At 40.4% G+C, this 15915-nt stretch overlaps 1 protein-coding gene across 1 annotated transcript in view; it reads left to right on the plus strand.

The window, feature by feature from the left end:
• The first annotated feature begins 1175 nt into the window (after positions 1-1175).
• The window catches only part of ACER3 (alkaline ceramidase 3), a 115981-nt gene continuing 101241 nt past the window's right edge, over positions 1176-15915 (plus strand). The window contains exon 1 of the mRNA XM_037138096.2: positions 1176-1371. Coding sequence (XP_036993991.1) covers positions 1269-1371 — 103 coding nt within the window. The 5' untranslated portion in view covers positions 1176-1268. The remainder of the gene's footprint in view (positions 1372-15915) is intronic.

Below are 15915 nucleotides of genomic sequence, written 5' to 3' on the forward strand. Positions count from 1 at the left end.
ATGTAATAAAGGTTCTGCATCTATCATCTGCTAGGGTCAATTTATGAAGAGGCTGTGACCTCATCTCTCCTTGTTTTCTATTTTACCTTTGATTACACCTCTGCTGACTTAACTTCTTTGGAAAACAGCATTCATATTATCCTTGACTATACTCTTCATACAAAATAGAAAGCAAGCTCTCTAATTTGGATGTATCACGGGTGGATGTGAATAAACAGCAAGGGAACTCTTGAGAGCCAGGGTGGGCTTCAAGAAGCTGGATTTCGAAGGGCGGGTGGAATTTAGCTAAATGGGGAAAGGAGGAAGGAGGTCCCAGCTGAACCGCAGGAGCAAAGGTAGGAAGATGGGAGTGGACCTAGCATACTGCAAGCTAGGGGAAAGTTTGTGGTGTAGCTGAACCCAAGGGTCAGGAGCAGTTGCATTTGTGTTTTAAAAGATCCCTCCAGCAGCTCTGTAGAGTATAGAGTCTTGAGGCTGGAAGTCAGGGGAGGCTGCTGGTTGTGTGGACAGTGGGGCACAATTATACTTAGAGGATAGATACCTATGGCCTTGGAAGGGACGGAAGCAGGTGAAACTCTTCATGCTCTGGCCTCATTCTTTTTTAGGATCTCAAAGCCCATTTTTAATTTTTTTTCGATCCATGGTTGTTGCTGCCCTTTCCCTTTGTTTTCCAAGAAACACTTATACCTTCAATGAAAAAATCAGTGTATTTCCGGGGAATCCTGCGGGGGGGCTTGGTGTGTTCTGTTTCTGGCCTCCTTTGAGGCCTACGTCCACAGAAAGATGCTGAGGCGCATTTCTGCACAGATTTTGTCAAGCCAGGGCTTGGTTGAAAGCTTCATCCCACCCCCGTCCCAATTAAATGAAACTACACACGCAGATGGAGGTTCAGACTCATCCTACCAGAAAACCGCCTCGGGATATCAGGAACCCCGAAACTACAGCCAAGGACGTGTCGAGGCGGGGCAGGCCGCCCCAGTCACCGCCAACGGCCTTTCAGGATCACACCCTTTCCTGGGGAAGGAAGGGGAAGGACAACCCCAGCGACCTCTCGTAGGGGACCCTGCGCCGGCTGGGTTGGGACGGCTTCCAGGCGCAAGGGGGCGGGGCCCCCCTGCACGACTTTTTCGGTGACGGCGCCAGGCCCCGCCCCTCCGGGGAGAGGGGGCGGGCGCTCGAGGCGAGCGCGCTTGGAGGGCCCGAGCCCGCCTGGGAGCCCGGGGAACCCTGCGCGGCCAGCGGAGCGCTTTGGGCGTCGGCGGCGCGGCATGGCTCCGGTCGCGGACCGCGAGGGCTACTGGGGCCGCACGACCTCCACGCTGGACTGGTGCGAGGAGAACTACGCGGTGACCTGGTACATCGCCGAGTTCTGTGAGTGCGACCTCCGGCCCCGGGCCCCGGCCTGAGGCGGGCGAGTGGGAGAGAGGGCGCCGGGCTGAGGGGGAGACGCCGGGTGAGGAAGGGTGAGGGCGGACCTGGAAGCCAGGGAGGCAGCAGGCCCGGCCTCGGGGAGCGGGGTGGGAGCCCTGGCCGGGAGGCAGGAATGAGAAGGCTGCAGATGGAGGGACCGGATGGGAATCTAGCGTGTCGCCGAGGAGCGCCGGGGTCTGGACGGGTTGGGGGGGGGGGGCACCTGCTCCTACTGTTGCTGCCACCACCCTAAGGGCACAGAAGGGAACAGATCTCCATTTAATCTCCCCTCCCCCATACGTGAGAACTCTAAGGTCTTCGCTTTCCTCTTTCCCTGTTAATATTAGACCTCTTCGGTCACCTCCAGGAAACGGTTTTCCAGTCTCGGGTCTCAACCCCCTACCTCCATTCCCTCCCGCCTCGGACATCTTCAAGTACCTGAGCACAACTGTTGAACTCTCGGCTTGCACCAGAGGTAGAGGGCAGAGCATCTCGTTAGTCTCTACCTTCCGGCCGGTGCCAGGGTCCCAAGAGCACAAGGGACCAAGTGCCTTCTGCTCTGCCTCCTCTCCGACTGCCTAAGGGTTAGGGGTCATCCGAGGACACTGCTATCACTGATCACACTTCCTTCAGCTGCTGCCCCTGACAGGCACCACTGGCTCCTCGGCTGTGTGTGTGTGTGTGTTTCCCCAGATGAGTATTCCTGCCAGACTCGGAGAGCACAGGAAAAATCGGACACTTCTTTTTCTGTTGTTTACTTTGGTCATGTTTTGAGAGCACAACGTTTGATGCTTCTTCAGGCACCTGCTTCTGGCGAGGGATAGAGAATATTTTTGTCTATTCCTTCTTTTCATTTGCTCCACTTGCTCAGGACATGGAGCACACTTTTAGCTAACCTTCCCATTGTTGGGTCCTTCTCCCAGGCGTGTGCTTTTGACTTGTAGAAAAGAGGCAAGGGTTTCCTACCAGCTGATCCTATTTATTTCTGTTTCCAGTAATTGGCTGTTTAAAAGAAAAAAAAAAAAGGTAAACAGAACTCATCCTGAAGTTTTAGGACTTTAGTACCATTCCCTTTATACGATGATTTAGGCTGAGATATTTCCTGAACTACAGGTTTAAATTAATATTTTTTAAATAATGGTAAAAATATGGGCAAAGGATCATTTGTAGGTTATATAGTTGGCAGTTTAAAAGTTGGCAAAGGGCCCTGGGTGGCGTAGCTCAGTGGATTGAGTGCGGGCCTGCGAACCAGAGTATTGCGGTTCGATTCCCAGTCAGGACACGTGCCTGGGTTGCAGGCCAGTTCCCAGCAGGGGACAAATAAGAGGCAACCATACATTGATATTTCTCTCCCACTCTTTCTCCTTCCCTTCCTCTCTCTCAGAAAAAAAAAGTTGGCAAAGGACGCACTTTACCAGTTTCTTTGATCTTGTTGGCAGGCCTACCCCTGGTCCAGAGGAGGTCCACGAGGGAAGGGATGTAAAACCATGCTCTCTGAACTGGAGATGGAAGAGAAACTCAAGGGTCTTCAAAAGTTACATGGGCTGTCATATAGAGAGTTAAACTTTAAGTATTTCCTATAATCTGGAATTAGTGCCTATGGGTGGAAACAACTGTAAGGAGAGATCTTGCTTCAACATAGGCAGCTTTTTATCTAAAGATGGGATCTTGGAATGGGTGGACTCGTGAGGTAGAGGAAGGATTTTTTGACACGGAAAGTGTTAAAACAGACATTGCTCAACTAACTCGAAACGTGAATATTTTAGGGGGAATTATTTGTTTAGTAGAGAAAAGGATGGGTTGGCTTTAGTTGGCCTTTAGGTTCTTTGCATCTTTACGGGTCAATATAGGTAATAATGACTCTTAGTTTAGAACCAAGGGTTAGAATTAAAAGACAAAACTGACAGTTAAGTCATGTGAACGAGATACTACTGTTCTGGCAGATAGCTCTGAGAAATGGGAAATGGCTTTAGTTACTAATGTTCTTAGAAGAGGAAGCTCTGAGCAGACTGCAGGGAGGGTTTTGACATAGGAATTGGGGGTTGCAAGAAGATGATGAGCGAATGTTGGCCACCCTTCACACATGCACCTTGGGAGAAAAAAATGATCTGGAGGAAGTTGAGGTCAAGTCTTACCCAGCAAGTAAAAAATACTGATTAATAATGATGTTTTTAAAACAAATGCAGCTTTATCATCATTCTAGTATTTAAAAAAATGATAGAAACATTGAAGATAGAAATAATAATGACAGTAACTATATCTAAGTGCCTCCTATGTATCACACTTTCCCAAGTGCTTCATATATCTTATCTCTTTTGGTCTTTACCATAACTCCAAAAAGAAGGTATTATTATTCTCATTTCATAGATTAGGAAATCGAAGTAAGTAATAACGTTGTACTCTAAGAAGGAAGGTTGCAAAGGGTGATGTGGAGGTGGTATTCCAGTTGAGGGCTGACTCCAGAGCTACGATACTATATTACTTCTATCACATTCATTGTTAATTAATATCCTCCATGCAAGGAATGAGGACAAGCATGATATAGTATACTATCACAAAGGAAAAAGTGAATCACTATTCAAGAAGCCTATCTTTCAGCATTATGGTGCGTGTATTTTGGATAACATAAAGATGAGTTTGGGAAATTGAATATTCAGATGTGGCAGTGGTTCTTAGAAGCTATCTTCTTCACATCAGCAAAGTTGAATTCAAATTTCTTTTCTGTTTGAGCAGATTGTAAGGACCAGGGTAGAAGATTTTAGTTGTGAAATAATAAGCACCTTGATGTACCAGAAGTTATAGGTACAGGTAGTCCTCACTTTGTAATGCATTGTGCAACATAAATGACCATGCAAGTTAAAACTGGCAAAGTGATCTTAATTAATGGGAAAAGTTACGATTGCTCTGTGACCTTTAAAAATTTTTGTCATACATTGTAAACCCTTTTCTTGTTGGTTATAAATATATAGAAAAATGAAGAAGATAGTAAAACTAATATTTATTTGGTACATTGAGGATTAAAATATATTTTTTTGTTAAAGAACTTAAGAGTAGCTTGAACAGTACCTGCCTTCTTGTCTTATAACATGTGATATGGAAGGAGTATTTTTTCTGTGCCTTGTTGAATTGTTATACTCCTAAGTTTGAATCAGCTTCCAGCATTTTATTCTTTGTACTTTCCACATTGTGAAATAGCTCTGAGGGTTCCTTTAACATTAAGTTTTTTGCTGATGTCACTTCTGGTCCATCTTCATACTTTTCTCACAACCATTTTCTTTGTGTCAATAAGTTTGCCTTCACTAGGTTTCTCTGCCTGGATACCTAGAGTCTCAAACGACAGTGGGGTCGACATTGTCATGGTCATCTATTTCTTCTGTCTATTTATGGATGATTGGAATTTCACTGCTAACATTGTCACTTTTGTTTCTTTGCTGTACTTTCATCATTGTTGGCCTGTTCTCTCTTTCGATTGTTCATTTTTGCAAAATGTCACATACATTCATCACCAGGAAACAAGGAGGCAACTCAGCTACATGCTTTGCTATCTGCCCAAGAGCTGAGTAACAGATGTGCAGTGACTAATCACCAAGGGGCTTTGCCCTGATGTCTTATCCATAGTTAGCAGTTTAGGCAGAGAGATATATTTCTCTCAGTGCTTTGAAATTATTATTCCATTGTGTCCTGGCTTTTATTGTTGCTGATGAGAAGTTCTCCAACAGGCTAATTGTTGTTCTTTTGCCATTTATTTTGTCAAATCCACCAACAGACTTTGAAAGAAATGACTTGGTTAATCCTGATGGTGATGTGCTTCTATTATTTATACGTGATTTGCAGACTGAAGGTTTAGTAGCAAAGTTTGTAGTACTATGTTTAATTACTCACAGTTGATATACTGTGAGTAACTGAAATTTGAGTTGTGTTGTTGGGGGATTGGTCTGAACTAAACTGTGGTAACTGAAATTTGTACATATTACAACTTTGCAAAGTGAAGACTGCTTGTGTATTTCTAATCCTTGGGACATTCCTAGGAAGTAATAAGCAGATGATGTTATTCCCTTTTTTTAGATGAGGATACTGAGTTTTATAGAAGTAACCTGCACAGCATCATACAGCTATTAAGTGGCAGAAATGGTATTCAAATATAGGTCTGACAGATCTTCTAGCAAGACATTCTGTCTACAGGAAGTGGAATTTCAGGTGTAGTTCATTTCGTGGAAGAAATATTACCTAAAGGGAAGTGGAAGTGAACGCTATGCTTTAATTATGGCCTTCAAGGAGAATTACCTAGTGAAAAAATTTTCAGAATGTCTTGTTTGTTCAGCAGATAGTTGTTAAACACCTTTTTAGTCATTGACTCAGAGTACAAAACTATGTGAAGACACTCTGATCAAGGTAGGTAGCAAGCTAATAGTAATATAAACAGGTAAATTCAAATAGGCATTTCCTATTTTCAAGGGAAATGCATTACTAAAAATGTATTTGAAAGACAGATGTCCAAGAATTGATATATTATGGAGGGTTTATTTATCAGAAAGCTAAAATATATTTTAAAAATTCTAACTGTGGGTTTTATAGGGGTTATAAAAGCTAGGTAGTTGCTGTCCTTTCTCATAGGATTGCTGCCCCTTTTCCCATCCTTTTCTCAGGAATTGGGCAGAAGAAAAGCAGGGCAGCCCTTACTTTTTTGACCTTTATTATGAGATTCACTTAGATGGGGCAAAGGGGTCTTTATTTTCTTGCCACTGCCACGCAAGACCAGAGAGGCTTCAACCAGCTGCCTCTGCCATACACACAGTGCCATTCAAGGCATCTAGCTGCTCCTAGTTCACTGCTGCATTTCTTTTTCTTTCCTTTTTTATTTTTTTAGGTCCCTTTCCACTCTCTTTTCTCTGCCTAAATTGCTAACTATGGATGAAACATCAGGGCAAAGTCTGTTGGTAGATTAGTCACTGCACATCTGTTGTTCAGGTCTTGTACAGGTAGCAAAGCATGTAGTTGAGTTGCCTCTTCTAATTTATTATTATTTCTACATAAATCATAGTTATTAATGTATTTACCCTATTTTAATTAATCAACGGTACATATCACTGTCAGTCAGAGGAGATCTAGTCATTGTTATCACACTGTATTGACCTACACTCACTGATTACCTTAATGTATTGACTAACTGGTATAAGTTCAAATCAGAACTACATAATATCTTCACTGCATCCTTACTGTGAATAAATGTGATTTTTAAAATATTGAAAATAGCCAATATAAATGATAATAGCCAGCATTGTAGACACTTAATGTGCAAAGCTCTCATGTATATTATCTTATAAGAACCTTTATTATAATCCTTATAATAATCTTTTTAAGTTAGAGTCTGTTAGTACTATTTTATAGATGTGGAAATTTAGGTCACAGAGGAGTTAAATAATTTGTGCAAAGTTTTCCATTTTGGCAAGAGGCAAAGCAAGGATTTGAATTCGCAGAATCTGACTCCAAAGCACATTCTCTTTCCTCTCTTACTTACTTTTCAAATTAGCTTTGTTAGGTACAATTTACTTACAATAAAATGCATCCATTTTAAGCATATAGTTTGCAGAGTTTTGACAAGTGTATACATCTGTGCAACCATCCCAATCAAGTTGTAGACTATTTCTGTCGCTCTGAAAGAGTCACCTAGCAGAGCACTCATTTGTAACCATGTGGTATACTGCTTGATCTCTGAGTTGTAGGTAGTATTATAATCCTGATTTTGCAGTTGAAGACATTGATGTTTATGAAGGTTAAGTAACTGCTTCTAGGTCACACACCGTTAAGTGGCGAGCCTAAGTGATCCAGGGGCCATTTGGTTCCAAAGCTATGCTCTTAACTACCTTACTATCTTGCCTCCCTTCATTACCACTTTTTTAGACTCCAAGGGTCCAGGAGCCTCGGATTGGGAACTAGTGGTGAAACCTCAATTTACACATAAGAAGAAAGATCTTGAGAATTGAAGTGATTTGCCCAAGATTATGTTGCAAATTAGTGGTGAAACCTAGGCCAGAATCCACATGTCATAGTTTCTCAGTATGGGAAGTTGTTGAGCTGAAGAGCAGGATATCAAATGTTGATACTATATTGTTGATGACTTTAATGTGCATGTGGATTACCTAGAGCTCTTATTAAAATGTGAATTCTGATTCAGTAGGTCTGGAATGAGGCCTTAGACTCTGCATTTCTTATAAGCTGTCAGGTGATTCCAGTGCTGCTGGTCTGGAAACTGTATATAAGAAGCAGTGCTTTACAATTCAAAAAGCATTTTTCATTCCTTTTTCTTTTGCGAGGTGTAGATGTTATCCCTGTTTGTATGTGAGGAAACCACATTCTAAAGGATAATGACTTGTTCAGGGTCACAGGGCTGGTACTGGAACTGAGGTTTCGAACTTTGAAAACCAAGTTAGGTGTTCATTCCCCACACCATACCCCACCCCCAGCAATAGGCGGAAAGCACTGCATCTGAAAGGAAAGTTTGAAAGTGATTATCCTGGGCAATCCACAAAATTGGAACTTAAAATTGAACTAACTGCATTTTCATTTCAGAAAGTTTTCAATCTCATTTGCTTCTAATAATACCTTAGCTAAGCTCAAACCAAATACCTTTGAGACTTAAGTCTATAGTTTACTAATTAGAGTTTAGTAATACTTGAAGGCTAATTACATTTTGACGTGTAATCTTGACTTAGCATTTACTCAGGTCATCCAAGATATTAACTAGGAAGAATTGTTATTTGGTAGCCCATGTTGGAAGAAAAGATTGTCTTTTTTAAAAAATGGAAGAGCAATTCATGTGTGGGTAAATAAGGAGAACCAATAATCTTGTGGTAATTTCGGGAACTCTACTGAGCTGGAATACATAGAAGAGTAAACATTTAAATGAAAGTCTGACCCAGTATGTTATTATTTCAGATTAAAATTTTAAGTTGTTTCTTCAATTTTTAGTTCTACCCTTGTCCCTTTGTTACTGTTTACCAGTTGGTGGGAAAAAAATACCTCACTTGAAGACTTCGGCAGTGCACAGAGCATTTATTTTTTACTTTTATTTTTTATTGTATTTTATTCTTTATGCTGTTATAGTTATCCCACTTTTTCCCCCCTTGCTCACCTCCACACAGCTGCCACCAATGGCCCCCCTTCCCACCATTCAGGCCATTACCACATGGTTGTTTGTGTCCATCGGTCATGCATATATGTTCTTTTGCTGATCCCTTTGATACAGGGTGCAGCCAAGAGGGAGGCCCCAAATAGGGATTTGGAATGGGGCTCAGAACTCAGGGTGTCTGGGAAATATTAGAAAGACATATAAGATGTCCTCACCCCTTCCCCCCTCAGGTGTGAGTTGGGGGAAGGGACACATGGAGCAGGAACATGCAGAGCTGTTTTGTGCAGCCTCAGCTTTGCAGCTAATCCATGGCATGGTCATTTAACATATTTATAACCTTTAACTGGTTGCATAGATATGTTAAATAGCTGTGACCATGCTTCGAGCTAGGGGAATGGAAAAGGACTTTGCCCCAAGATGTAACCGGGAGGCAGGTCCCCCAGGTGACAGCGCCTGCATGAGACCTTGGAGAATATTGGCTCCATGACATGGGGCCACACCTGCCCAGACTCAAGATGGCAGCGCAGTAAACTTGGAATCATACAGGAATGCTGGCAGGTGTAACTGATTGTAGGAGGAGTTGGAAATGGGGGTACAGAGGAAGATTGGTACAGGGATTTAAACCCAGACACGGCAGCCATTGGAGAGAGAGCCACGTGGTTCTGCCAGAGTGGAGACTGAAGCTTAGGTGAAAAGGCAATCACCACATGGCTTTAGCAGAGAATTGCCACTTGGCTTTGCCAGAGTGGCAACTCTACCCTCCCTGCAGCTTTGCTGGGGGAGAACCATGCGGTTTGGGCCAGAGTGGGGACCCCCACAGCTTTGGTAGAAGAGGACCACGTGGCTTTGGGGTGCTCCCTTTGGCCACGTGGCCTGGGAAGCAGGAGAGACTTTGAATGGAAGGGTGAAAGAACTCTTGCCATGAGAGTAGGCCATGAGGTGCCACATGGCTTTGGATTAATTAGAGATCCTGCCTTGACGGTGACATAGCGGACAGTGCCAGCAGCCTGAAACACGGATGTTTGCGTCTTTTCCTGAGATATGGTACCTCAAATTAGGGCAGGGGGAGAAGGAAGCACTGTGGGCATCTGTGGGTATCCTAAAGGACTTTGATATTCTAATGAAGACATTAGGTCACTACTTTAAGTCTGTACAGCATTAAATAAACATTTCCTTTCCTTTTCACAAATCTCTGGCATTGAGAGATGTCTTTCCTATCTGGGGGCAGACATAACGAACCTGGTAGGGGGTCCTTCTGTTAATAGTATATTGTGACCCCCGCCTTGGCCCTGTCTGTGAGTGTGCTGTGTTCTGTAACACCTTCACCTTCTTTCATTTTAAAAGAAGTAAAAGCATTACAAATCCTGGCCGAGTGGCTCAGTTGGTTGGGACGTCATTACTGGTTGGGGCACGTACCAAGGTTGCACGTTCTATTCCTGGTCTGGGCGAGTATGGGAGGCAGCTGATGAGTGTTTCTTTCTCCCGCTCTCTCTAAATATCAGTAAATAAACTTTTTAAAAGATTTTAAAAAGAAGTAAAGGCATTGAAGAAATATTTTAGGACCCTGAAAAATGATGGAGCCCAAAAGAGACAGCAAAAGCAGTTTATGGTGACATGAAAGTCCTACCTGTTTTACTTGAATTCAGCATCAAGATTTCTACCTGAGCTTTTTATTGAACCTTGTGACTTTGGGCAAATCACTTAATTATTCTTTGTATCAATTTATTTTCTATAAAATGAGGATAATGATATTTGGTAGGGTTATGAGAATTAAATGGCATGATACATGTGTAAGCACACAGTGCAGTGCCTGGTAAATACTAGGTGCTCAGTAAATATTGAATTGGAATAAAAATAATTTTTAAAAGGTAAATCATGCTTTGTTACAGTTGTGGCCTCCTTATCTGTGATGATTAGTTTTATATGTGACCTTAGCTAAGCTCTAGTAGCCAGTCATTTAGTAAAATACTAATCTAGGTGTTTTGTGGAGGTATTTTGTCAACGTGCTTAACATCTACAATCAGTTGATTTTAAATAAAGATTACTCTCAATAATGTGGCTAGGCTTCATCCAGGCAGTTGAAGGGCCTTAGGATCAATCACTGAGTTTTAGGGGTGTGGAATGGGGAGATTAAATCTTTATTTGGTGAGGTCTCTTACTTGACTCCTCACCTTAGTGGATCTTTCTTCCTTCATTCTCTCTTTCATTTGTGTGAATATATTGTGACTATACCAGAATTTTTAGGTGTTTTCAGTGGGAAGGTCAGCCGGAGTATCTGATGTGCCGTACAGCCTTTGCCTAATTGCTTTTGCACTGTTCTCTTTGCCATTTGTAGCTGCATTCTCAGTCAGTGGATACCTCTTTATACCTTGACTCATTACTCCTTAAGAATTAGATTGTTCTGTTTCTCTTTAAAGACTTTCTGTTGACTAAAGGATAAAGGCCAAATTCTAAACATGGCATGAAAATCTCTTTTTGTAAAAATGAATATTTTTACACATACAACAAAGTTGGAAGAATTTTGCAGTGAATATCTATTTATCTACTACCTGGATTCTACTATTAACATTTTGCTATGATTGTTTTATCACTTTTCTATTCATTTTATCTATTCCTCTCTCCATCTATCACTTCACATTATTTTTTGACACATTTCAAAGTAAATTTGCCAACATCTGTACACTTTCCCTTAAGTACTTCAACATATCACTAAAGTTCAATTCTTTGTTTTTTTTCTTTTGGTGTAAAATTATATTCAGTGTATTGCACAAATCTTAAGTGTATATTTGCTCAATTTTTGGAAATACATACATCGGTGTAACCAAAACCCCTACTAAGACATGGAACTTCACCATCAAGCAGGAAAGCTCCTTATACCTTTTTCCTGTTAACCCCCTCTTCCACCTTGCTCCATTTCCCCAGGGGCAAAATGTTCTGATTCCCCCCAACCATAAATTAGACTTGCCAGTTCTAGAACTGCGTGTGTGTGGAATCATGTAGTATATTAACTATTTGGTGTAAGGCTTCTTTCACTCAGCATAAGCATCTGTGCCATTGCATGTATCGGTGATTCCTTTGTATTGGTAAGTAGTGTTCCACAGTTTTTTATTTTCCTTTTGATGGACCCCAGGCTGTGTTCAAGTTTTGGCAATTACAAGTAAAGCTGCCATGAACATTATTGAAGAAGTCTTCTTGTGCGGGTGTATTTTCATTTTGCATGGGGTAGATACCTAGGATTAGAGTAACTGGGTGACAGGGAAGAAAACTGTCAGATGTTTTCCAAAGTGGACATATGTATATAAAATCCTCACTAGAGACTGTTTGTATTAATTTTAGAGAGAGAGGAAGGGAGAAAGAGAGAGAAACATTGATGTGAGAGAGAAACATCAATGGGTTGCCTCCCCTATGGGCCCCGACTGGGGACAGAACCCACAACCTAGGAATGTGCCCTTTCCCAGGATTGAGTCCTCAACCTTTGTGTGTATAGGACAATGTTCCAACCAAGGGGACCCCCTGCCCAGGGCTTGTTTGTGTATTTTACATACACAGCACTTGAGCCACATTCTTGCCAACATTTGGTGTCAGTCTTTTTAATTTTAGCTATTGTGGTGAATATGTAGTTGTAGCTGTTATGGTATCCAATTTATTCTGAACTCTTCAGTCTTTCTTCCTCCTTTTCCTAGTACCCCCTAAGTTCTCTACTTATGCTGTATTCCTGCCAAAACAGACTATTTACATATATACTCACACTCCTATGCACCTTTCATTGATCATGCTGTTGCTGTCTGATAGTAATAAATTGTTTTTTAAAGCCATGCAGTTATGGGGTGGTTGTTATTCAGTAGTAGATCATTGAAACAGTATCTGAAGTTGAGTTTCGAACAATTTTGATTTCCTGTTGCGTAAACTCAAGAGTATACCAAATTACACAATACCTTTTATTTTTAGACCATAAGACTTTAAATATAAAAAGGTTAATACTTTTATGGCCCTTCTATCTGAAGACTGAAGAATTTTATAAGTGTTTTACTTATCTCTGTAATTTGCTCATGAGACTCAAAAGAGGTGTTTTAGTCAATGAAAGTAAGTACTTCGGGTTGAAATAATTCAGTTGCAGAGCTAGAAAAATCGTTGGCTTATGGTAGGTGTGCACTCTTGCTCTTAAAGTTCTTTAACTTTTCAGAGCAAGCTGGCATTAACAGCGAGTAGCTAGGCTGGATAGAGCCAGAACAGAACAGAACTCCAAAATTGTGGGTGTTAAGATCTAGGTACTGCTCTGTACTGCTCTAAGAACTATTTTTATGACTGACGTTCACTCTTTTATTCATTCATACACAATGATAAGGAGAGATTCTAGATAAGATAGTGTTCCCAAAATGAAATATTACCTGCTGGGTAACAGTTACACCCCCTTGCCCCCACCTTTTTTTTTAAGCAGACAGGAGGGCATGTCTACTTTGTTGTGTGATATCCCTTTGATCACTGGAGTTGATTCAGTTAGTCTTGCCAATCAGATATTATATGTTCTCTGTTCTTTCACTACAGTAGGAATGTCAGACCTAAAGCTTGGCAATTAAAGAGAATTATGACTTTGATAAAGAAGAACTATATTTTGGTTAAGAGCAGTCATTAAATACTTAGCTTATCCTTAATTTCATATTTGTCACTTCCTAGATTTTTACCACTTATGCACTCTTAAAAATATACTGTTTAGGTTTTCTTGTCTTATATTTTAGGTGTCTCAGATATATTCCGCAACTTGCTTTTTCACTCAAATTGTGGTCCTTAGTATTATACATATTCCTGAGAATTGTCTATGGTGGTGGATATGGGTACTTACATATTTATTTTTATGTGGATATTTATTCCTATGTTGTTTAGAATTCTACTGTATTAATATATTTATCCATTCCTCAGTTATTGGATGTTTTGTTTCCAGGTTTTCCTACAACAGATAATAGTGTGAACATTCTTGTACCTCTTGTGGTATGCACACATGTTTAAGAATTTCAGTGTGTACTTAGGAGTGTAATTGTTAGATTGTAGGGCATGCCTGTACTCAACCTTTAGTAGATCAGAATAGCTTTTTAGATTCATGACCACTTTACACATTTAAAATTTATTGAAGACACTGAAGAACTCTGTGATAAATCACTTGGTATTTACTGTATTAGAAGTTAAAATTGAAAACATTTTAAATCTTTATCAATCCATTTAAGATTCATGCTTGTGAGAAATGAGATTTATCTATGCTGTTATATCAGTAGTTTGTCCCTTTTAGTTGTTGAGTAATGTTTCATTATATGAATATTAACATAGATTATTTATCCATTCTCCTATTGATGGACACCTGGGCTGTTTCTAGTTTGGGCTATTATGGATAAAGCTGCTATGAACATTATTATACAAGTCTTTCTGTAAACACATGTTTTCATCTTTCTCAGGTAAATTCCTAGGAATGGAATTGCCAGGTAGTAGGGTTAGTTTATATTTAGTTTTATAAGGGACTGTGAGACTTTTTCCCAAAGTGATGTACCATTTTTCATTCTCATCATGGAAGTTTTAGGTATTCTATATCCTCAGCAACATTTGGTGTTGTTATTGTTTTTAATTTTATTCATTCTGGGCCCATAGTTCTAATTTGCTTTTACCTGATGATTAAAGATGTTGAGCACATTTTCATGTGCTTCTTGGCCATTAGAATATCTTTTTTTGTGACATGTCTTTTTAAATCTGTCGCTTAAAAAAAGTTATTTTTTTATTTTTGAGTTGTAGGGGCTGCTTGAATATTCTGGACATAAGTCCAAAGATGGATGCTTTGTGACTGTTTTCTCCCTATGTTTTGTCTATGCATTTTCTTAGAGGTGCCTTAAAAAAAAGATTTTATTCATTCATTCATTCATTCATTTATTCATTTGTCGAGAGAGGGGCAGGGAGGGAGGAAGAGAGGGAGAGAAAAGTCTGTATACTAGAGAAACATCTATTGGCTGTCTCTTGCATGCCCCAAACTGGGGACCTGGCCTGCAATCCAGGCATACACCCTGACTGGGAATCTAACCCAGGACCTTTGGTTTGTGGGACGACACTCATCCTACCGAGCCATGCCAGTCAGCGTTAGAGGTGCCTTTTAATGGAAAGCAGTTTTAAATTTTGTTGGAGTCTATAATTTGTCTGCTTTTTCTTTCATAGCTGTTTCCTTCCTTATCCTGTCTACAAACCTGTGTACCCTCCGATTGTGAAGATATTTTCCCATGTTCTCTTCCAGAAGATACACAGTTATAGCTTTAAATTTTGGCCTGTATGCATCTCAACTTCATTGTCATATGTGATAGGAAGTAGGGATTGGGGTTCATTTATTTCCCATATAAACATCTAGTTGTTACAGCATCTTTTGCTGAAAGACATTTATTTCCTTATTGGGTTGCTTTCACTCTTATAAATCAGTGGACACTACATAGCGGTCTACTTCTGGGCTCTCTATTCTGTTGATCTATTTGTATATCTTTATACCATTACCGCAAAGTCTTGTTAAATACAGCTTAATAGTACATGTTGAAATCAAATACTGTAAGTCTTTCAACTTGTTTTTTTAAGATTATTTTTGATATTCTAGGTCTTAAGCATTTCCATATACATTTTAGAAGCAGCTTGTCAACTTGTGGTGGTTTTAAAAAATGTGCACAAATCCTTTGCTTTTCTAGTTCTATTCTTTTAAAGGTTACTTAAAAATTTTTTTAAAGGCATATTTGACTTAAAGTCCAAACTTATCTTTTCTCTCCTTTTAGACAAAGAACCTACTTTAACTTTGACTGTGCTCCTCTTAACTTACAGACTATTGTTGTGCAACATTTATTTCTACCTCGTATTAGTCTTCTTTGCTGCATAACAAATTACCAAAAATTTAGTTGCTTTAGTTAACATGCATTTATAATCTCATTCTTTCTATAGGTTAGGAGTGTGTGCCTGGCTTATCTGGGTTCTATTTTTTTTTAAGCATGTGAATTTGTTGTTTTTTTACTATCTTAATTTTTTTCCATTTCTTTTAACTTTTATTGTTTAAGTACAGTTTTCTGCCTTTTCCCCCCACCTCTCTCTCCCACCCTAGCCATCCCCACCTCCCTCCCCTGATTTTATCCCCACCCTTGGTTTTGTCCATGTGTCCTTTATAGTTGTTCCTAAAAACCCTAACCCTGTCTCCCCCATTTTATCTGGGTTTTTTCCCTAGGGTCTCACAAGACCGTAGTCATGGGCTGCAATCACGGTGTTAGCTGGAGCTGTGGTCTCATCTGAGTTTGAATAGGGAAGATTCCATTAGCCGAATTGTAATTTTTTCTGTGGTTGTGGAAAGAGGCAAAGCGTGTTTACCTACGCCTCCA

This window comes from Artibeus jamaicensis, unplaced genomic scaffold, assembly GCF_021234435.1.
Source record: "Artibeus jamaicensis isolate MK-2021 breed Jamaican fruit bat unplaced genomic scaffold, CSHL_Jam_final contig_64, whole genome shotgun sequence".
Lineage (NCBI taxonomy): Eukaryota > Metazoa > Chordata > Mammalia > Chiroptera > Phyllostomidae > Artibeus > Artibeus jamaicensis.